The 23,666-nt window shown below is 43.7% G+C and overlaps 1 protein-coding gene across 1 annotated transcript; it reads right to left on the bottom strand.

Annotated features, from left to right (window-relative positions):
• Positions 1-5,419: 5,419 nt before the first annotated feature.
• zgc:162200 (uncharacterized protein LOC558638 homolog) lies at positions 5,420-22,968 on the bottom strand. The gene is made up of 10 exons (XM_027012226.2): positions 22,587-22,968; positions 21,161-21,446; positions 17,078-17,290; positions 15,518-15,670; positions 14,102-14,572; positions 12,202-13,089; positions 11,504-11,683; positions 10,086-10,237; positions 8,729-9,068; positions 5,420-7,343 (listed from the first exon to the last, which is right to left on the bottom strand). The coding sequence occupies exons 2-10, from the start codon at positions 21,380-21,382 to the stop codon at positions 7,338-7,340; spliced, it is 2,625 nt and encodes an 874-aa protein (XP_026868027.2). The 5' UTR covers positions 21,383-21,446; positions 22,587-22,968; the 3' UTR covers positions 5,420-7,337.
• Positions 22,969-23,666: the final 698 nt, after the last annotated feature.

Below are 23,666 nucleotides of genomic sequence, written 5' to 3'. Positions count from 1 at the left end.
TTCTTTATGTTGTTTATGTTGTTTAACAAACTCTAGCATAGAGCTTATGTATTTTGTACATGTATTTTGTTAATACATAGACCTTATGTATTTTCTACTTCTAGGCATCAGCATTCATCCCTGTATTCTACAGTATTCTAGTTCATTGGTAAGTTTGATTCTAACCTACTGTACTGTACTAGGATATATTCTGAGTAAATGACAAAGCACGTTTGTAAGTCGTTCTGGATAAGAGCATCTGCTAAATGCCGTAAATGTGAATGTAAATGAATAATTCTGTGTAATGACTTGCAACTTGTGATGTGCAATCCTAGGAAAAAAACCCAAACACTGTTCTAGAGACCTCTGTTATTGCTGAGTCACTTTAGTGGTGGTCTCTGAGGTATAGCGCTTTTGTCCTGCTCCATGCAGTGAGTTGAAGGAACGTCGTTAATGGCACTGGCAACAGTAGCTGCGAAAACAGTAAAAGCTCCTGCTCCTTCAAGTAGACATTACCATTTACAGCTGATGAACTGTTTGCCATTCTCCAGAACAAGATGCGATGAGCTATTAGCTGTCCATTTTGCCAGTTTTAATACCATGAGTTATCTCACAAATATGTCTTCTGTTGTAGGTGATCCAGGTGACTTGTGCATATGTACCATTTTGGAGGACACATGTTCACATTCCAGACAGATACGTGTCACTTGCATGTGAACCATCAAGGTAGGCAAATCTGGTCTGAGCAAAAAATCAATATTGATCAATGTGTAATGTGAATGTAGCCTTCGGTCCTTCGGGTTTGTTACTTTATATCTGCTGATTCATTGTTTTTTATGTAGAAGTGACTAGTTACATTCATATAATTTCAGTATGGCCTGTTGCATACATCTTTATAGTGTTCACCTGACCTAAGTGGGCATTTTCCAGGCAAATGGTTTATGCCAGAGGCCTGTGAGTGAGAAGCTTCTGCTCCCACTCACACGAAGCTAAAGGGTCTTTTTGAAAAGTGAATTGCTTATTTTTTATGCATACAATTAGCATGAACATTTGAACAGGGGAAACCTGCCTTATCCAGATCTTGCATAATCTATGTAGATGGAGAGGTACATGCAACTTTTAATGTGCACCATGCCAGTGACGTCTTGAGAAAGACAAGAAAAAAAAATCCTGTTGGGATTGTTGTCACTTTATCAGAGCAGAGCACTGTTTTTAATCAACTTCTTTCGTATATTTACGACTTCCTGAGTATCATATGAAATGCTATGCTATATTGCACTCTATGTTTCATTGCTTGATAATTAGTTGTATGACATCATTACTTATTTCTAAACCCGAAAATGAGACATGAATCTAGGACCTGAATATACAGTTGTGTGAGTTCACCTTTTTAACAGTTGTGAATACTGAAACAAACGTCTATAAACGCAATCTTTCTTAACTAGCTGAACTGGAGTTTGCACTAGAGACCATGCACACACAGAGACATCGGATAAGTTTCTCCAATAGAAAGATAGGTGATCCCAGAGCAGATCTGCTCTTCTCTGATCACCAACCAGCAGGGTAACCAGAGAACAGGCTTGCCAAGCGCAGGGATCTCTTTACCAGCGGAGTGTAATGAGAAAAAGCTTTTGTCTGGAGCGCATCCGCAACCCCCCCCCCCCCCCTATCTCCTCATCAGAGGTGATGGAAATGTAAAGCCAGGCAGTGCAAAACACTTGCACTTAAGAAAAGATCCATGAAAAGACCCTCTAAACAATATCCAGAACACAGAAACCAAAGCCCGGGTTGTGCAGCGAGTGTTAAGTGGAAATTATGTAGAAAGAGGTCTAAGGTCCATGCAAATCCCTTGGTGACTACCAATCTTGTAATTGATCACCTGGGGCAACTGAAATTGATCCAGATGAAGATTCTTAATCCTAGGACTGATATAATAATCAGTTGACAAGTTCAGGTGAAATGAACATTCATCTGGAGCACTTTGCTTCTTTTCTTCCTATTTATGGTAGACCTGGGTGTATCTATACACACTTGCTGAGATATCTTTGTACAAGTGCACAGGTTTGAACTCAGTGTTACTGGACAGGAAGAAGTCATTTTTTATTACCAGGAGAGTCTTTTCAGTTAGAGAGATAACAACTATTAACTGATTTATATTCAGACCTTGGAGACAAATTTTGATATTTTAGTTCCACAGTGGTTGTCAAGGAACATTCAAACACCGAATAAACAATTCACCCATCTGGCTAAGGAATTATATGGACAACACAGCACTGAAATAAATTGCCTTTAATCTTTTTCAGTTCAGTTCATCCTCTATGGCTGCTGATACACAAGTGTTACACAACCACAGTACAAGCAAATAACAACTGACTTCTGTCTTTATCACTTCATTTAAGCTTCAGGAAGGAGGTCTGCCAAATGCTTAGAGTGGATTTTTCTTCAGGGGTGGAGGGAGGCATTTCCAAAGAGTGGAGAGAATCTAAGCACAGTCTGAAACAATCTACTGCATTAGTTGTTAAATACCTCTACAACAATCAATCGTGTCTAAATGTCTAAGTGTTTAGTAGTGTCTCCATTGCCCACACTCCACATATTAGAGGAACATGACATTGCTCAGGAGTTTACCATTTCAGAATCAGAGTGAAGGCCCAATGCAGCAAAGTTGGCCATGTACCCATAATTACTGATGCCATCTGGCTACGTCTGAGAGAGGTCACTATGGCATGAAGCCATTCCAGAAGCACGCGTGCTGTGAATTCATTTCACAGATTTTTGACTGTGGTCATTTACCTTTATGTGCTTGATGAGGAAATATCTTCTCTGGTGTAGATCAGAACATCCAGAGTGCTGGAGAAGAGAGCAAGTGTGTGGACATACTGAAAGATGTACACCTCAGTATTTGCATAGATAGTGGAAGAACTGAATAGTTTCCTTACTTTGGGGGTGGATTAGGTCTGGGCAGAGGGGGAAAGACTACATAAAAAATTGAGCTGTTTTGGGAAAAATATCTCCTTGGCTATTTTGGTTTGGTTTGGATGCTAAAACATCCCATTACTAGGCTTGTATCTAGTTGAATGTTCATGCTTACGTGGTTTGTCATGTCTATGGACGTAATATATACATCACAGTACACAGGTGATACTAAACATTTATTCTATGTAAGGAAAAATTCCCTATTTTCCTTAACCCTGTCCCACTAGTCCCACAGTCTGCCTCGCCTGCGTCTGGTTGTTCCTTCTCAGGGGCCTGGAGCACATTTCTCAGAATCAGTGACAAAGTCAGACATGCCGAGAAGCACACACGCTTTATTTAGAGATACATGACTATATTTAGAGAACAAAATCATTGAATAAGTGGAAATATGTAAATGATATAGCAAGTGCATCATATTCAGACATGACATGATATGCAGATCTAAAATGAGACACTTGTCTATGGCCAACTCTGGATCATATTTGACACGGATTATCAACTATCCAAATAATAAACAAGACAGCAAAACATGAGAGCAAAAGAAAAATGTAGCACTACCAGTTAAAGGATAAGTTATTTACAGAAAAGGAAGCTGCATTGTAGGGAACTTTAAAATTCTATTTTGTGCACTGGATCATGTGCAGAATGTATCAAGGTTCAAGTGCAGTGCTGAAGACTATGTATACATTCCATTTATACACAGTCCTCCTATTTTAAGGGACCACAAGAAACTGAACTATTAACCGGTTGCTGTGTTGTTTCCATAGCCAGTAATGTTGTTACACCATTATTTAATGCAGAAGAAAGGCACCAAAAAGTCTATAGTTCATCCTAGACTTGGCATTTATCTCAGGAGTGTCCTGCTGTCACCTCGTTTCACATGAGGATGATCACGGGACGTGATCACGGGACTGAACAAACATAAGACATCTGAAACAAGACGGGCCTGAATAATCATAAGGCATCTGACACAAGCAAAGTGCTGGTAGTGTCAATCAGATGTTAGATACCTTGTTAAGATGATGAGGTAAGTAATAGCCAAAACCCGGTAGACCACATTAATTCACTGAAAAAACAAAGAGATGAACATAAAGATGGTTTAGTGCACGGTAAGGCTCAAGTACTGAATCGCAAAGATACAGATTGGTAAAAAGTATATAAAGAGTTCTGGGACAATATCTTTTGGACATACAAGGCAAAGAATCACCAGATACCACAGTGATGGAAAGAGGAAAGAAAGAAATGAGAAGAAAGGAATTGCTTTTGATCCAAAAGCATGTATCAGTGAAACTTGGGCAGGTGTGATTGCCTGTGAAATTCCCCCATCCATACACATCAGTCTCAGAATCGACCAAATGCTACAAAACTCTGGATGGTGGTTCATTTTGCAGTGTAGTACTGAACTCAAACATACTCCCTCTTAGATGGGCAAATGGTTCATTTGAAACAGGCCTTTAATTCCTATGTAGCCCATACTTAAATATAAGTGCCCACTAATTAAATCTGGTGTTTTGTACTGCAAAGCCAATTGACACCTTCCAACGGCTCAGTGATGGATCACACGGACAAGCACAGGGTGGGTGAACAGATCAAACACAGAGCTGGGAAGAACAAAGATCAGTGCCTGCTCATGTGATCATGTCTCCAGTGTCAACACATTTAGAATGTAGTTTTAATGGTGGTTGAGAAAAGTAGGTTATGCAATAAAATGGGGTTCCTATAGTCACTGAAAAACCAATTGTTTGTGAAGTCTCCTGAATTTCACATATTTGCTTTTCTATTTATGAGGTAATAGATTGCAGTGGTTATCTTAGGTAATGGGACATACTGCAAGATTTGAGACAAACTAATGAGCCCTCTGATGTTAAACTTTCTTCTCAGACGAACTCTGCACCCAGCGCTCATAGTGTAATCCAGAGTGAAAGGATACAAGATTTTCAAACGTTATTTGTATGACCATCTACACTATTAGAAGGTATTAAGCTGTTTCTAGAGGTAACAAAACACATGCTAGTACACTAACACTCGGCTTAAAATACAGTCAATGACTTCTAATTAGTTTATGTGTACCATGTATATTGTATACAAATTAAATGGATTCATATTTAGGATATACCTCAATCTTAACACTTCCTTGCTTTTAACTGACTCTGCACAGGTTTTTAATTCCACTGTTAACAGCCTGAACTGTAAAGCTTTATGAAGCTCAACTCTGAGCCTTCTATTACTTAATGAATTGGAAACAAGTACTGCATCACTAGCACCTTACATCAGCGTTGAAGAAAAGGAATGGACAGTGTAAAGTGTACATATATATATATATATAATTTAAAAAAATAAATACAATGAACTTAAAAGGTGTCTATAATAAACACAAAACAAAATTAAACTAATTAGCAGTAATTGATTTGCAAACTTAAAGTCTAATACCACTAACGATGAACAGAAATCAACCACCACAGAATGACTTTCACTAACTTTATTGTTAAGCTACACATACTTCACAAAAACGTTTGGGAACAGCATTCGAAATGTACTTTTTTTTTAAATGGATCTCAGTGAAGATTATTAAAACATACCAAAGGAAACCAGGGGTTTTAAAAAGATTACAAAGGGATTTAAGATTTAAACAGCCAAACATTTTTAAACCAATGTAACAAAAGAATCAGGAACCTCTGTAGCTTCCAATAGTTTTTTTTACCCCCCCCCCCCCCCTTCATTTACAGAGTCCTATCACTACCTCTTGTGACGACAAGCAACCAGAATCTACAAGGGGCACAACACTGTCTTTACATGGTAATAATGCAGACCCACTACAACCATTTTCACCCACTCAATAACATGCATGGTTAACATGTATTAGCATGCGGCTGACCAACTTGCAGGGTGGCGAGCTACACACATACACAAACTCACTGCTCTGATACGAACGGTGATACATTTGTTACTTCAGTCCATGTTTTTTGCCTCAAGATCATGCCAGTCACTGACAAATGTGGAACCGGCCAAACAGTAACTGCAAAATAAAGCTAAAAACAGCACACACACACACCAGAAGAAACAATAATAAAAAATAACCATCTACACAATTTAATAAACAATAAATTATTTCACCAGGTACCTAGTTTGTTTTGTCTAAAAACCACCTCAGCAAATAATTAAGGCACCAATTTCAGATCCTATTTTTACCCCCATGATGTGTTCCCTTTAATATAAACACTAGTGCCATATTTCTTTGAAAACATCTCTGCAGTCTTCCATAAATAATTAAAAAGAACAAACATGGCTGTCTCACACTTGTAACAGAGTGCCGTTTGATACCAGTGCTGTGTGTTTGACCCTGTGTTGCAAAACTGGAAGTACTGCTGACTGGGTGACTCTGACCTGTCTTTTTTTTATACTTGGTCTAGTTAGCAGCAAGACCTCCATACCTCTGCATAGATACGTTTTAGCTATTGGTTCCTTTGCATTACCACCTCCAAATCTGAGGTAAAGAAGATGAAAGTTTGCCCTAACAGTCAAAGGATTTACTGCTGTTGTGGGATAAAAAAGTTTGAGTTTCTGTTAACCCTTAAGACAGCATGAGGAGGAAGCTCAACTAGCAGCTTGTTGACACAGAGGTTTGAAGGGCAAAGCTTCGAGAGCAGTGCATCGTGGTTCACGATGACAGCGGCGTGAGGAATGCTCGAATACTGCAGGACGTGTCCGTCACTCAAGAGGGTCTGCCATGATGGTTTAAAAAGAGAGCAAGCGTTCCATATACATCATACACACGCCTCACTAAACAGCAGATGAAGACATTAGAGGAAAAGGCTAGTCAGTTTTGTTTTACATACAGTGGTCTCAGAGAGGTTTTGGAGTGGTACGGACATCGTGAGGAGCTGAAGGCAAGACGGGAAGGTAACTCTCCTTCCAGCGGAAGCCCCTTTATGAAATGAGGTGAGGCTGTGGACAGTTTTTGGCTCCGCAGAGCTGCATAACACTTGGAGCCCACTGAGCAGAGAGGGGCAGTGAGGAATGGAGGAGGAGAACAGAGACGTGAGGTAGAGGCCAAGGCCCAGGAGTCAAAGAGAACAAAAAGCGCTTGACACAAAGGTAGAACAAGAAAGGTAAATGAGGAAGAAGAGAAAAATTTGAAAAGAAAACAAAAACACACACAAACAAAACAACAACAACAATAATCTCAAGTCAGTCAGAGGAGGACAGAGAGAGGGAGGGAGAAGAGGGGAGCCCAAGGTGTTGTGGTCTGTGATGAAGATGTCAGGTCAGGTCTGGAGGGTTACGGGTGGTTCTGGGCTGAGCATGAACACGGTCCACACAGACTGGAGCAGGAGTGGAGGAGGGGTGGTGGTGGAGGTGGTGGTGGTTTTGGTGGTGGAGTTTCACCGCTGCAAAAACAGGCCGAAAAACACAATCAATCATGTGTGGTCACTCGTACACTGGAATGACTGCAGATAGACAGTGACAAACAATGGTAACATAAGACAATCACAGTGCTAGGAGTGGTGAAGGGTTTCATGTTTAGACTGGGGGACGACGACAAATAACTAAAAGTTGCGCAGATACAGCAAGTTTTCCAAATAACTTAAGGGGCAGCTACAGAACAGGTTATGGTCCTATGGACTAATACAGACAAGGTCAAATTTATGAAAGCAACGGGGTTTCTAAAAATGAAGAAAATCAAGACATCTATGACGAGAGTCATTTTAGTTTATATTTCTGGTGAATTTATTTCATTCATTTCTGATGTCAGATGGAGATGACGCATTCTAACTTTCCTTTTACGCGATTGTTATTTAGTGTTAGGTACGACTTGCTTCATCTCTGCCTTGTACTGTGTTACTGGGAGTGAATTCTGGATTCCAACATGACTGTGTTCTGAATTGCTGTTTCACAGACAACTGACGATGCTTGTGGTAAGAAGGCTTGTTTACAGGACATGTTTATGCTCATGGCTACTGGGACAGTTGTTTGGTTCTGCAGTCTGCCTGCTGTGGGGCGATTTGTGGGCTGTGTTGATGCCCGTTTGCTTTTTTTTGATAGAATTTTGCTGTCTGCCATTTTTGAGGCTTGAATTAGAAAATGCTTCCTCCTTGCCATTACCACGCGAGTTTGAGCGAGTTTCGACCCTAAATGAAGATCTTGCGCTACTATTCACAGAGGATTTGCATGTCTTGCTGAACTGACCGAAATTAGTGGCTTGGCCACTAGAGGGCAGTACAGTCAAGCCTCTCTGAATTGATGGGGATCTAGATGTGGAGGCAGGGGATGCAGTGATGCCTGAAAGGCAGTTTTTAGTGGCCTCCATGGAACGAGATTTGCTGGGCTGCTTTTTTGGAACCACGTGCTCGTTCCTGGCTTCTGGATAAGATCTCGGACAATTCTCTTCTTTTCCTTGCTTTTTTCTCTCTGACCTCATCGCGGCAGGCGAGTGGCATTTAGAGGTAGGGTCTTTTACAGAGCACGCAGACAAAGGCATGGCGCTACTCGTGGGCAATGATGCACGGCGCGCTTTGATGAACGTGTTGTCACGATGCGGCACACACCCCTCCAGGCCTTTTGTCTGAGTGCCTGCGACCTGCAGCGATGGCGGAACCAAAGGCCCCGAGCTTCCGTCCAGCGAGCGCGACAACCCCCGACCCCGGGAACGGACGCTCACAAACGTAGTGCCGCGCGCCAAGCCGGCAGATAGCGGTCTCCGCTCCGAGGCCGGTGGCTGCGGCGCGCTGGAGAAGGACGACGACAGTGAGGAAGAGGAGGAGATTGGTCTTACGGGGCTGCCGTAGAGGCTGCGCGACAACGCCCTCGCGTGGCCGCCTACGCCCTGCGGGCCCGGCGAGGGTGGCAGCGCGGGGCTGGTGCGCGAGCTGCTCCGCATGGGGCTGCGTGGCGCGCGGCCCGACTTGGTGCCCAGCTGCTTGGTGCGCGAGCGCCGGGGGCTGCCACCGTTGCTGTGCGCGAGCAGGGGGGCCTCCAGATCCTCCAGGCGCTGGGTGAGTGCAAGCTTCTGCTGAATGGCCATGCGCAGGAGTGAGTTCAGTGTCTTCTTCTCGTCCTCGGCTGCGGCGAGCTGCCTCTGCATCTCATCCAGCTGAGTTACATACTGGTCACATCTGAAGGAGCCGGGAAGGCGGGGGGTGGGGGGGATATGATGAAAAAAACATTTAATTCTTGACAAAGCCACCAGAAAATATCAGGAAATCAGGAAAATATGACATTTCTCTAGGATGGGTTACTGACAATAAAAACATACTAAAACAACTCCAGGCTGGAAGGATTTAAAATGATTAAAATGGTAATTGCTCTGCTTGGCCACATTGTGGCACCAGACACAAAACTTACAAACACTAAAAGGTCATGAAGCAGGTGTCAAACATTAGGGAAGTGTTTCACAAAAGAGGGATTTCAGAATATTGGCCAAATGTTTCATGCCAAAATCCAAACTATTAATGCCTCAGGAAAGCTTTCCACATGACATCCTCCCCACACATTAGCTTGTCTCTAAAGTCCTTACTGCCAACAAACAACGAAAAGCTCAGAAAGCAAAACAGATGCCACTTTGATGATGTTTGTGTACAGAGTGAAATGTATCAGAGCACATGACCCAAGACAAAGACAAATAAGATTACTTTTTTATTACAGAGTCATAATCTAATATTCTGCACGTTGCAGTCTCAATAATACCAGGCCCACAGAAAACCAATATAAAGCATGGCATTATTTGGAGATTATACAGGTATTGCAGACACCCTCAAATATTTAAAAAAAAATAAATAAATAATAATTGTGATTAGTTTCAGTGATATTAGAACCTTGTGTGCAAGTAATATTTACCACACATAGAGCCTTTGATCATTACATTCCTCACAGGCAAGATATAAAACCAACAAGCCTGCTGCACGACACAGACCTCTTCCATCAAAGGTCACTGTTTGACTTGACCCTTCTACTTGCCTGTCATTTGCACTCTGACCAGAGAGGCACGTGGCCTGTGTACACGAGAGGCTGGGACACATGTGCGTTAAGATCCATGTGAGGAGAGCTGGCTGGCAGAACAGGCGCCCGAATTACGGATCATCCGACCCCCCCCCGTGAACATCGTGGCCGTCTAATCTTGGCGTGGGCCATACCTGCTAGCAAACATGACCCGCAGCGAGGAGAAAGTGGCAGCATCTTCCTTCAGGGCCTTGAGCTCATTCCGCAGCTTCACCATGGTCTCAGACACCATGCTCTTCTCCGTCTCATACTTGCTCTTCAGGTTGTTCAGGGCCAGCTCCGCCGTCTGGAAGCACAGGCAGCATGTTACTACGGCAAGGGGGACGACGATGACGACACGCGACTGGAAACTAGAAAAAGAATGACTACATGTAGCAAAACGAGATACTCACTTTGAACTCTCTATAGAACATTGTTACACATGTTATATAACTAAAGAAACATGGGAGTGTCAATATTCACAATATGATTTTTATACAACACTTCAGCACTACAATGTGGCTGGTGCCTTGTGTCCAGTTTATGAGCAAACCTCAGAAAAACAAAATACTGATAGATATCGTGATATATATATATATATATATATATATATATATATATATATATATAATATATATATATATATATATATATATATATATATATATATATATATATATATATATATATTATTTTTTTAAATTTATTTAGAGAAACCTTTCTTAAATACATCCAAAACAACAAAGCTGCTTGCCTGAAGAATAAAATCAACCAAGAAAACACTTATGAACAATGCAGCAACACACACTTGAATTATACACAGTAGGGCTTAGAAGTAAGGTGATGAGGCTAATTAAGTCAATTAGCTATGCTGAAGGAGGAAGCATGGAGTGGTGAATGGTAAATATATGTATGTGTGTATGTGTGTATGTGCAAGAGCCAAAGAGAGACACGACAACTCCTGGGGTTCAATAAATGATCAAATCTCAGATCACTACTTCAAACAAAAACAAATCACAACAGGAAAAATCTTTAAAAACCTGCAGAACAAGCTGTCCCATACTCCACTGAGCATACTTCAGGAACTGACTGTCTGAGCAGCTGGATAAGGGAGGTAGGGGGAAGCCAGTGTGCTTACTAAATGCTTTCCGTGAACAACGATGCAAAAGAGAAACAGTAGCAGGTTTCAATGACAAATGCAAGTCACGACGAACAGGTACGACAAACGGAACAGAAAGGTCAGCATTAGGTGCAGGCACGCACACAGAATTGAGTGTTTCAGCCCCTGTACACAAAGATGATGCTAAATAGCTTCAATGCAATTAGGCAATATGGCCAATGTAATGCCCAGACACTGACGGGGGAATTTTGGTCTGGATATACCACTGGTTTAAAACAAGGTGAAGCAGAAGAGTGGACAGGCATCAATTCTGACTGACTGCTCCAACAGCAGCCTCACCTAAAGGCTTTAACGCTCGCATGTATTAACCATGTGGTCCATGGTGCCTGGCGGGAATGTTTACTGGAAACTGGAAGCCTGATAACCTTGACCTTTAGCAGCTATGATGGGTACCTGTTTGTTGGCCTTCAGGACGGTCCTGAGTGTGGCGATCTGTTCTCTCTTAGTGCTCAGGAGAGACTTCAGCTTCAGCACCTCCTCAAGCAGTGCCTCTGCATCGCGGTCAGACTCAGTGCTGCCCCCTGCAGATGTGGAGGGCAAAGTGCCGCGCTGCCGGCATAGGTCCACTGCCACCTGCAAACCACCAAAATGTCTATTAATTTTTACTTTACTGTTATTTTTTAATTTTTTTTTTTACCTTTCTTCTTCTGAGGTACTTCATTACAGAATACTGGCAATACAATTCAGAAAGTGATTTAGGACACACATACCCAAACTCTACTTTACCATTTGAGATAAAATCCATCCCTGACTTGTAGAAGTATAGCACATGGTGTATATGGTGTTAACAGTTTCTGGATAAAGGGCTTATTTGCATGATGTTGGTTCTGACAAATGCTGTGACCATAAAGTCGTGCGTGTTTAACTTTGGTCCCCATTGCAACAGAGAGACACTTGAACGAGGTCTACAGGGGAGGAGAGTAAGCACACCAAGACTGGAACAACAAGGTCCATACTCTACATTCCATTAAAGCTCCGACACCTACTGGGTATCCTCATCTCACCTACCTTTCGGCCTCCGTTCCCTTCTGTGATGTGTAAAAAGTTGCTTGCGCTTGTCTATTTTTCAAGTACTGCCAACAAATACCTACCCGGAGGTGTTTAATCTGGCAGCGAATGACAGCCACCAGGTTGCGCACATTGGTGGGGTCCCGGAAGTCGAGCGTGGGCGAGCTGGGCCCGTTCCCCCAGGGTGCCGACGGGTCCTCGCCACTGGCCTCTGCCTCAGGGGCGTGGCCTTCCTTGCCGAGTGCCTCGGCCGAGCGCCTCTGCTTGCGGAAGGCGCCATGGTGGTGGCGCGTGCTGGAATGGTGGTGCCGGCTAAGGCGGCCACCCTCGCGGTAGTAGTCGAGCGTGACACGGCGCGGCGTCAGGTTGTTGCACACGCACACGTGGTGGTAGAGGTTGGCCAGCTCCTCGGAGAAGGCCAGCAGCTCCTCCTGCGTGGCACTCAGGTGGCCCTCCGAGTCGGTGGCCACGCGGCGGGTGGCGCCGATCTCCCGCTCCAGCTGCCCGATGCGCTCCTGGTCGTGGCGGCTGGCGGCGATGCACTGGCGGATCTTGTCGGCCAGCTCCTGCGCCTCCGTGCGCCAGCGCTCCTTCTCCTGCTGGTGGCGCTCGTCCAGCGCCTTGCAGTGCTCGCCCGCCTCCTTCAGCTCATCGCGCAGCTGCATGAGCTCAGCGTTAGCCGCCCGCATGCGGCCCTCCAGCACCTCAGCGCTGCGCGCGTCCAGCTCGTAGTCGCCGTCGACCGCTGCGCTCTCTAGCTCCGAGCCGTTCTGGAGCTGGGTGTGCCCGCCGCCGCCCGCATCGCCCCTTGGGTGGGCCGTGGACAGAGCAGAACAGCTCTGTAGTGCCTCCAGGCGCTGTGAAAGCTGCTCCACCTTCACCTTGTGCTCGTCCAGGATCTCTTGGGACTCAGCCAGCTGCTCCTGGAGCTCCTGAACTGTACCGGTTAGGGTGGCTTTCTCCCTCTCCACCTGCAGGGAGGAATATGAATGCGCCATCACAGTGATGCAAGGCTAACAGTAGCAGAGGAAATCAGTGATATGGGATTATTCCAGCCATTGCTCTGTTGGCCAGCAATAACTGCTGAACTTGCGTACAAACTGCATTTTCACTGCATATCTGCATGTAAGCCATAGTTTTCAAGAAATAAGGTTCTTAAATTTAGCACCTCACGTCCACGGCTGGGACACATTCCCCTGTCAACCTCAGCTACGCTAGCCAATCATGGACAACTGTGCTTTTGAATTTGCTGACGAGGGTGGGACGGCGCTTTCCTCCTAGCGTGTTCGGCTGCCCTGTGTTGCAGCATGGTCAGCAGCTCGAAAAAGATGAGGCGCTTGGCTTCATGAGTCTCAGAGGAAACGTGCGTTCACTACACCCTTCATGGCTGGCAGCTGTTGTATGACAGGGAAGAGCTAGCTAGCTGGTGGGTGGGAACTGGCTTAGTAACTAAAGCTGGGAGAAGACCCTTCAGACTAACACCTGTTATTTAAAATAACGTGCTAATAATAAAAGATTGCAGTGAGGCAAAGATAAGCTGCTTGGCAATTTCAAAACAGAACTGATTTGTAAGGACTTCTGGTGAAATGCGAAAAGGATGTGGTTTTTTTAAGCAGGAAGTAAGCTTGTTGCCTTGCACGCATTCACCTAAACCAACGCCAGAGGTTGGCAAAATATTTACATATCAGTTTTGCACACCTCACTGATGTTCCATTTTTGGTGCAATTTGATTAAATACATTTTGTTTAGGGTGTATAATTCAAACAATCAAATGACCAAAGAACTCTCCTTCTCAGGCCATTTGCATAATGGGAATGTATTTCATGAAGGAGGATATATCAGTTAGCTGTAAAAACAAGCAAAACTGGGGCAGAGGGAGTGTTAGTTTTTTGGGTAAAAAAAAAAAGAAAAAAGGGACATTCCTACTGACTGTGTGTGGACATCCTACGCTGTGAAATGTGCATGCGTATATAGGCCCCCCACCTGCAGTAGCTGCTGCTGGAGCTTCTGACTGTCGGACAGATGCAGCTCGCTCAGCAGGTCGGCCACCAGCCCCGGGGCCTGGGGGCGGAGGAAGCGCTCGCCAATCCTGGGCGTGGAGCACCGCTGCTTTTCGCTGCCCTTGGAGTGGTTGTAGCCGCTGTCCTGCTCGTCCGATGGGCCGTCCCTGCCCTCTGGCCCCTCGGCCTCGTCCTTGGTCCTGCCGGCATCCAGGCTATCATCCAGGCCCAGGTCCAGGTGCGCTACGGAGTCGAAGGGGTTAATCGTGTGAGCCGCCAACTCCCTCCGCAGGCTGTTCTTCTGCTCACGCTCCTCCTTCAGCGCCTCCAGCGCCTCGTCCAGCTGCCGCTCAGCGATTTCGCGCAGGCGCCCAGCCTCCTCTAGCTGGGCCCGGAGAAGCTCCAGCTCCTCCTCCTTCTGGGTCAGCTCCACCTTCAGGGCCTCGAACTCTACCTGGGGGCCACAAAGTGGTCCAAGGGTGGGGTCGTGAGCGAAGGTGAGCCCACCAAAGACATCAGTTCATAAATATATATACAGGGAACAAGATATTAATTATAAAGGAGAAAAATATATCGAATATATAGCCAATCATTGGCCAACAGAAATGCACGTAGTGTAAAAAACCTCCAAGATCAGGTTTAAACAAAAGTGAAAAAGCCTACCAAAACAAAAAAAAACAAACAAAAAACCTCTAAGACTGGATTAAGAACCATGTAGGGAAATGTTCTGGAGACACAAGTTCTTGTTTTGCTTAGAATGGATTCAGATACAGTAAAGGGACAAATTCAAAAGCATCTAATCTTTCTCCATCAGTTCCACACTGATTGGCTTTACTTGTTCCAGTAAGCTCTAAGAAAAATGGGATAAGATGACTTTCTTTAGTACCACAAGAAGGGAAGAGCGAATGTCAGTTTGTGTGAGTTTGGCGCGTTTGCCATGAGTAAAATCTTTCCATTATGCAGTCTAACTTGTGGAGGACTATTGTGAAGAAATAGCTGAGGCAGGGCTCCTACAAAAGGAGTACTTGTATTGCCCTGATCAGTTGAGAGAATGCACACACGCACACGTGCCGACGCACAAACACACACACAAACAAACAACAGCAACAACAACAAAAAACACCTCTCACCAAGTCCTTTTAACAACAGGAGGCTTTACGCAGCAGAAATTGGAAGAGAGATTACTGCACTTCCCAAAGTTACACAGCAGTTTCCTCCATCCAGATCAGCCCCAGCTGTGTGCGGTTTCACAGCGTTTCAAGCGCGATGTCAAGGCGATTCGTCAGGGTAAGTCATCCGGGGCTATGAATCACTGCAGGCAGCAGCTCATTCCTACTTATCCAACAAACAGAGCTCTTGCTCGGTCTCTCCCCAGCTCAGGAAGTGCGCGCACACACACCTGGTTCTCTTTGAGTACAGAGACTTGTTTCTGCAGGGAGGTGTTCTCCTCCTCCAGTTCACTGTTGTCCTGGAGCTGCTGAAGTTCCCGAACCTTAAACTCCCTTATTTCCTCTCTCACATGAGCCTTCTCTGCCTCCAAACACTCACACTCCTGCACGCGCACACACACACACACACACACACACACACACACACACACACACACACACACACACACACACACAGAGAGAGAGAGAGAGAGAGAGGGGGGAGGAAAGCAGTATTGAGATCATTAAGCGAATACTGGGGGATACTGAACCTGCATGAAGTCAATTTAAGAAGTAATGCTAAGTTAGTAAAGCTGTATTCCAATTGCCCTAGCAGTTCCCCGACTACACAAGGAATTCAGCCATTTTAAGGAATATTCCAAACCGTAGGGAGGGAATAATGTTAATTTCAAAAGGGAACAGAATAGTTTACCCATCAATCACTGCCTGTCCCGTCAAGGCCTTCTGGCGAGTTGAGTTGAACCTACTGACTGGCTGATTATCCAAGAGCAACAAAGGAACTGCAATATGCTGGAGTACATTTTAGCTGAATACTATCAATATTGTGGAAGTAACCGTTTCTGTAAAGTTCTGCTAGAAAACGAATTTAGCTTGTTAACATTTATCTAGTAAGCTATTGTTAGTTAGCCTTAGATAAGTACTTGCAATAGCAAGCTGTTCAGCAAGCATTAACCAGACATTAGTTTTTACGTGCAAACTGTAGGGTCTACATATGTAGATACAGTTCAGTCTAGCCACATTAACAAAGGAACTGTCTAAAGTGTCCAGCTGTCAAGAGAAATGAAATGTGATATGCGTAATGCCTTCTGCATGATGATGTTACATGGCATTCCCAATGAAGAGATTCAATCAACTACAGTTCCCTTGACCCACATCATGTGATTAGTGTGTAGGGGGTGGCCGGGGTGCGGCTCATTTGAAATGTGTGGAGCATTGCTGAGCTCCCACGTCCTGCACGCCCAACCTGGTGGAAAGGAAGGTCCACCACCTCCAGCCCTTTGAGCTACGCCCTAACCCCTGTGTAGCCAAGCGCATTTGGGGACAGGGGTGCTGTTCTTTCAGCATTGGCTAGTCAGCTGTGACCTCTGTGTCTTATTCAAGCTGAAACTGAAACCAGGCAGGGTTTCGAATTACAATAGCTGCAACGGGCCAAACCCTGCCGACGCATCACAGATCCAACATCAGTAGGAGTCTGGTTTCAACCCCTCATATGATCAAGTCTCACACCACATCCTACAATTAAATGACTTCTGTCAGCATGTCATTTTTACAAAAGTCCTTTCAAAGTGCATCAAAATAACTGACAAGATAAAGTGACCCAACCAAAAGTACTATTATAAAGTCTGGGTTAAAATTGCTATTGCAGAGAAAAATATGTTATAACCATAGTTTCGGAAAGCTATGGGAGAGGTGGAGCTATTGAAGAATGCCTTTTTCCCCCAAATAAGGAAAAATGTTACTTTCCTTATGAGACCTTTGAAAAACTGTTACATCAGGCATGATTTTGGTACCTTTTTCAGCTGGGTAGTGAGATTTGCCAGCCTCTCACTTTCAGCAATGCTATTGGCCAGTGCCATACGGGCCTGCTTTAGCTCCGCATGCAGGTCATCCATTCGCGTCGCCATGGCAGCCTCCTTGCTGGCTGTCTCCTGGAGCAGGTTCTCCTCTCGATTTTGCCCATCTGCTGCTGCACGTTTTTGGCTGCTCACAGAGTCGGCCAGGGCCTACACACACACACACACACACACACACACACACACACACACACACACACACACACACACACACACACACAATTGATGATACTACCAACACTAATACACTTCATCTGTGGATTGATTTATTTTTCACTTCATCACACATAGCCAATCAGGATTAGGGCTTCAAGACATAATTACTGAAATTAACTGCCTTTAATCCACCCACATACCCACCAAGTGAAGAAACTAAATTGTGTACTGTGAGTTAGTGAAGCGAGTAGAGTCCTCCCTCAGTACACGAACAATGCCACTGCAGTGACATTACATTCCCACTCCACCGGCAACCGAGAAGCCCCTGCCTCACCATGTCATGGCCTCCATCTAACAACGAGGCCCCTTTTACAATGGGACAAATGCTACAAATTTACAGCAGATTTTCCCACCGTTATGCATGCTGAAGTGGGCCGACCCAGATCACATGGTACAGCTCAATTCATGAGGTCGGACAGATATACGTCTGGAAGTAACTGGACAGTGGCAGCTGCACATGCTAACATTCAATTTAACATGAAACAATGACTTTGAGGTTAAAGTTCAAGGGTGATTACATCTATACTGGTGAGAGCTTAATAAGAAACCCTTAATAAGAATACACTCTACCCCATTCAGGGGACCCCAAGTGATTCAGTGAGTGGCTGCTGAGTTATTTCTTGGCCAGCTGTGGGTTGTTGTCATCACCCTGTAAGACTGGGAAAGGTCTAGGATTATCTCAGGATGTGGCATCTCCATGCTGAATCAGTTGCTGTTGTGTGTCACGATAAGGAACAAAGAAATGGCAAATATCAATTATGCATTGTGAAGCTGGAAAAAAAGGAAACACAGGAAGTTCAAAATCAACTGTTTGATATGTTGTTACAAAGTAAGGTTATGAGGAAGTTGTGAGGTTTGCAACAGCATACCACTTGGTAGCGTAACCCCCCGCCAAAATATAGGCAGAGGAGAAGACCAGCTCAAATACCACAGCAGGATGCACATGATACCAAGTCTATCCCTCAAGAATAGAGAGGTCAGGGTACAATTTTCTAAGAAGTACACAGAGGTCTTATGTGAGGCCATATAATATGGACAAAGGATGGAGGGTTTCCTTTAGAGCCTATCCCCTCCCAGTCTTTCTCTCCAGGATGCGTCACCTCTCACCACTGTCCTGTCACTGTTGGCTTACTCGCACATGGACTTCTAGAAAGCAGCTTTGAGACCATGTCATGTGTCAAAAGCTGCGCAAATAAAAAAAATGTAACGTTTTCAACTGAATTGACCACAACCAGATTGGTGAAATGAAGAAAGTGTGGAGCAAATAACAAAGAACCTCTGCAAAGTAAACCATCTCATTTGTGAACTGTGGGTGTCACGAGCATACACAGGCTCCAGCACTCTAGGTTTTTATTGAGGATGTGGCGGCCCACAGAAGCAGAAGGGTGAATTCTATAGAGAAGCCTCTTAAGTGCCACCTGATGCTTCACCTTTCACCGGGACAAAGGCATCCTTTGAGGAACAAGGGAGTTTCTCAAAGCTAAGAAGTGGAAGTCACTGGCCGAGGGAGAGAACCGGTCTGACCCCACTGAGCATGCAGTTCACTTACTGAAGACAGACTTAGGGTAAAAGCCCCGACACGACCAGGTACTGAAATCTGCCAGCATTACGGGCCTGGGAGAGCATAACCAGGGAAGATGCCCAGCGTTTCGCAGAGTTGCCCAATGAGGTTACTTATGGTCGCTGTGGGCTATACACCCACTTTAGCTTTAACCTCTTCATCGTTCCTTCAGTTCAAATCCAATGTACTGAAATACAAATAGAGACTGTACTATAAATTTACAAAGTAAACTGTCATTGTATCTTGGTTATCTTGGTTACACTGTCCCCAAGCCTTTAATATATACATGTTGCTTTTCAACTACTGACAATTAGTCAGTCAACACCTTGATTTCAAATATATTTAAAACACTGACCTACATTCAGATTTCATGTTTGGCTAATTGGACAGAAAGAGCCCATGTGAGTGTAAGGGAGAGAAACATGACCTGGTCATATCACTGCTAAACAGTAAAACTGGCATAGACAAATGACCCAAATCACCCTAGAGCTTGGATAGAAGACCAAAAAGGAATCTTGATGGCCAGTTTTTGGTATTAAATCAGATAAACCTCTAGCCTTATACTCAAATATATAAACTGCTTAAAAAGCATGCAAACTGTTCAAAACAGTATAAACATATTTTAGCACAACTAAATTTAGGATGATTTGACAACAAGTTTCATACATTGTAGTTCTGCTATGCTTAGTACCCTGACAATAGTATCGGTTTTAGGTAAATAACATGTTAAAAGGTGCTACTTGCCATAACACACAAAAATATTTTTTGGGGAGTTTGTATTGCTGAATATTTTTTCTTAAAATGTGAACATGAGTTTATTAATTAGTTAATTAAACTGCTCATTAGTTTAGTTTAATAATTTCCAAGTGTGGAGGTGATGGAATGATCTGAAAATTCCAGTTGCTGCCCAACTATAGCAGAAACGCTATCTAACCCCTACAACGCTATCTTGGCTAGTTTTATGAAACCGGGAATATAATGGAATAACTTGTTCTTTGGCATCTGAAGTGTTGCTGAAGAGGCAAATTGTACAAGTTAGGAAAACATCATCAGCCTGACTCATTCCAGCTACAAAGTCTCCATTGAGGAACTACTCTCAATGCCATCATGTGTCCCTCACAAGCCCCCCCCCCCCCCCCCCCCACACACACACACACACTTGAGCCATAAGTCAACAGAAAAGAGCAAGAAAGAGCAATAAGACAGGCCCTAACATTAAGCCAACTTCAGGACTACCCTCAAACCAAGAAGTACATCACGAATGAATGGATTTGGAAATAAATTTAGATGGTCTTTGCACATTGGCTTGTGCAGGAAACAAAAACAACCCAAAAAGACCCAATGGGAAGACTTATTTTGGATGCAGTCCTTTAATTTGTTACTTTCCAAAATAACAGATCAAACTGAAATCATAGCTAGGTTTCATTTGCAGGCTAATGAAATCCAGAAATTGCTTCTTGTAAAAAAGATGGTCAACATGGTCAGCTGTCTCTCCAGATGCTGTTTCTTTTTGACAAGAAGCAAAATAATTGTCTTTTATCAACTAAGCAGATTTAGTGAGTGAAAGCTTAAAATATCACAGAATGTGCTCTGATAAAATGAACATGGTTATGAGGAATCTTAGATTAATCTAATTAATTACAATTTTAAATTATACTATGATTTTCAATAGCAGCAGTAGGGGCAATGTGCATCATCAAAGGTGATACTCATGACGACGTTCACTTCAGCCTACAAATCTCTATATATTCTCAACATATTTGAAAATTCATTCCAGTCCTCTCTCATTTTTCTCAAATTTACCAAGCCTGTGGCAAATACTCTGTATGGTGTTGTATTACTAACAAGCACCAGAGCAAAATATGTACACAAAGCAAACAGGGTCAACATATTGATCCAGATAACCAATGCAAATTTGATTCTTTGTGGGAAGTGGGAAGTGCAATCTAATATGGAAAAATAAGCATCTGATATTTAAAAAAAATAAAGAAATATTCAAGCTAACGATATTTGGATTAAAACTATTGACATGTCTTTAAAAGCCACAGTACTCTCACTGGGATTGTGGTCAGGATGTCCCCAGCACACAATAAAAGAAAATAATTTGTCTAATTATAGTATTGCAATAAAAATACTCATTCCAAAATTGCTGTTGTCTTTACCACATTAAAATGACCGAACGTGTATTGTAAATGTTAACACAGCCATTGAGTGCAAGTGTTACCTTAGCTCTGGGTACTGACCTCACGCAGCTGCTGCACCTCCAGTCTGAGGGCCTCGTGCTCCTCCTCCAGCTGGTTATGTCTGCTCTTCAGAGCTGCACTCTCCTCCAGCACGGCCAGGCCATACCGTGCCGCCTGGAGCTTCTCCTCGTTGGCCTCCTGGAGCTCGGCCGTCAGCCGCTCCACCTCTGCCCGGAGGCTCATACCTCCACCCGCCACCTCCACCTCTTCCTCCTCCAACATCCCGCCCTGCGGCTCTTCACGCGTCACGCCAGGAGCCAAACCTCACTCCTCAGCCCTCATGCCCCTACCAGGAGAGGGAGAGAGAGAGAGAGAGAGAGAGAGAGAGAGAGAGAGAGAGAGAGAGAGAGAGAGAGAAAAAAAGAGTTAACTGTAACTCTTGGCTGAGGGACACAAAACTAACATTACAAGGTCAACAGCAAAACTCACTGCACTGCCATATTCAATAACTAAAATGGTCAAATGTCAGTCTAGTAGAGTAGCACTTCTGAACAGCGCTGATCAAACACAAGACCATAATAAACAACCTTAAGAGCAGCTAGTATGCTGCCCCTGCTTTCCTGACACAGAGTGTGACTAGCGGCTTAGTGAGACTCGCAACCCTTTTTACTTCTCAGTCTGGATCAGCAAAGTCCTTGCGACATTCCGAAGATCCTACACGTTACAATTCTAAAGTAATTCGAAGAAAGGCATCTTGAGTGAACCATATTTGTTGTTTAAAAATAAATGTTAAATTCTATGGTCCAAGCTAGCACATAAAGCTTAGCTGTTTTAATTGCTTAATTATGGATGACAATAGCTATGCTAACGAAAAAAAAAACAAAAAACCACCACATGTTTATATAAACAAATACATTTAAGGTGTTAATCCTGTGCTAGCCAGCAAGGTAAAGTGGTAAACGTTATAATGCTATATCAAAGGCCGTTACCGGTTAGCTAGCTAGCTAATTGACTTTGGCAATGGCCCAGGTTAAAAGCCGGGCAGAATTGTTGTTAGCAATCAATATGGATGCGCTTAACTTAATCAACGGAGCTATCGTTAGTTACCTTGTCTAGCTAGGTTAGATAAATCTTAAAGTCATTCACCACTGCCACAGACAACGCCAGCTATCTATCTAACCAGCTAGCATTAGCTAGGTTCATTTGAACATCACTGAAGGAGGCGGCAAGACGGCTGTCAAGAGACTGGCGATAACTGACCACCACCACAGACTCCAACAAGACGCTATCTTAGCTAGAATTAACTAGCGTTACAACCCTAGCACTAGAGGGAGAAATGAATAACTAAGCTAAGATACTAACCGCTATGGTACCACTTACTATCCCCTAGCTAACTAATTAATTAGTAAGCTAACGCTATCTAGCTAGCTGGGCTAATTAACTGGGCTGGATGATGGCTGGCTAGCTAGCGTTAAGCAGGGCTTACCAAATTTATTCGTCTGGATCATACGGTGTTTCAAGATTTCTCTAACGGAAAGCGTTGCACATAGTTCTTTCTTGGCGATCACTTCCAGTAGCAGGCTCTTCCGAAAATCAATTGACTGTGTTGGAGACGCAAGGCTTGTTCAAAACGTAGCTACTGGTAACAAAACCAGACACCTCCTTGCGCGCCGTAGTGTGGTTGAGTACTCGACGACCGCCCCTTGCTTCCTAGACAACGTCAGAGCGCTCAGTTCTGACTCAGTTCTGGTTGCTCCGGGATAAATGTATTTCCTGCTAATCGGAACCATATTATTAGCACGTCCTTTATTTATTCAGGTATTTCGGACTTTCCACCTATTTTTCAAGGGTGACAAAACAGACGCATACAGGCAAGTAAAACAGTCACATATGATAAATGATAAAAGCTTACCTTGCTTAAAGCCAACACATCCAGTTTAGTGTAAAAGGCAGATTGCAATGCAAAGTGTAGCGTTTGTTTTATTATACATCTTCAAATCCATGAAGACCCCCAAAGAAACATTTTGAAGCAGTGAAGAATATTACTATTTGTGAGAGTAGTAAGTATTTTCAGTGACATAAGATACAGGTGGCAAAAACACCTTTATCGTACACATTTATAAAAAAAAAATGAACTGATCACTTTAGGCACTTTAAAGTGATGAAATTATTACTTTGTCGTAGATTAAATTTACCATTTCCACCCTGAAATTTAATGTCTGCCATTGTGAGTGGCATTAGATTTCAAACACTGAACATTTAAAGTGGTGTGTGAGAATGCAATCCTCAATTTGTGCAATTTAAATCGACACCACCAAGTGGCTGGTGAGAGTAAGTGCAGTCAACCTATCCACCATCTTCCGAAGCTCCCATACACATTGACATCATAGAGCTGCACTGGTCCTGGCTCCGATATAGGAGGAGAATAACGTGCACCACAAGAAGATAGCAAGACTGAGGATGTAAATTATGGCATAAAAAAAACGTGGAGTTCCCATGTCTGCTGAAGCAAGAGGAAAAGAAAAATGAGCCAGAGAGACCAAGATTGGGGTTCACGCTTTAGTGT

Source organism: Electrophorus electricus, chromosome 18, assembly GCF_013358815.1.
Source record: "Electrophorus electricus isolate fEleEle1 chromosome 18, fEleEle1.pri, whole genome shotgun sequence".
NCBI lineage: Eukaryota > Metazoa > Chordata > Actinopteri > Gymnotiformes > Gymnotidae > Electrophorus > Electrophorus electricus.
The sequence above is the reverse complement of the archived record's forward strand: the minus strand, read 5'-3'. Positions and strand labels throughout refer to the sequence as shown.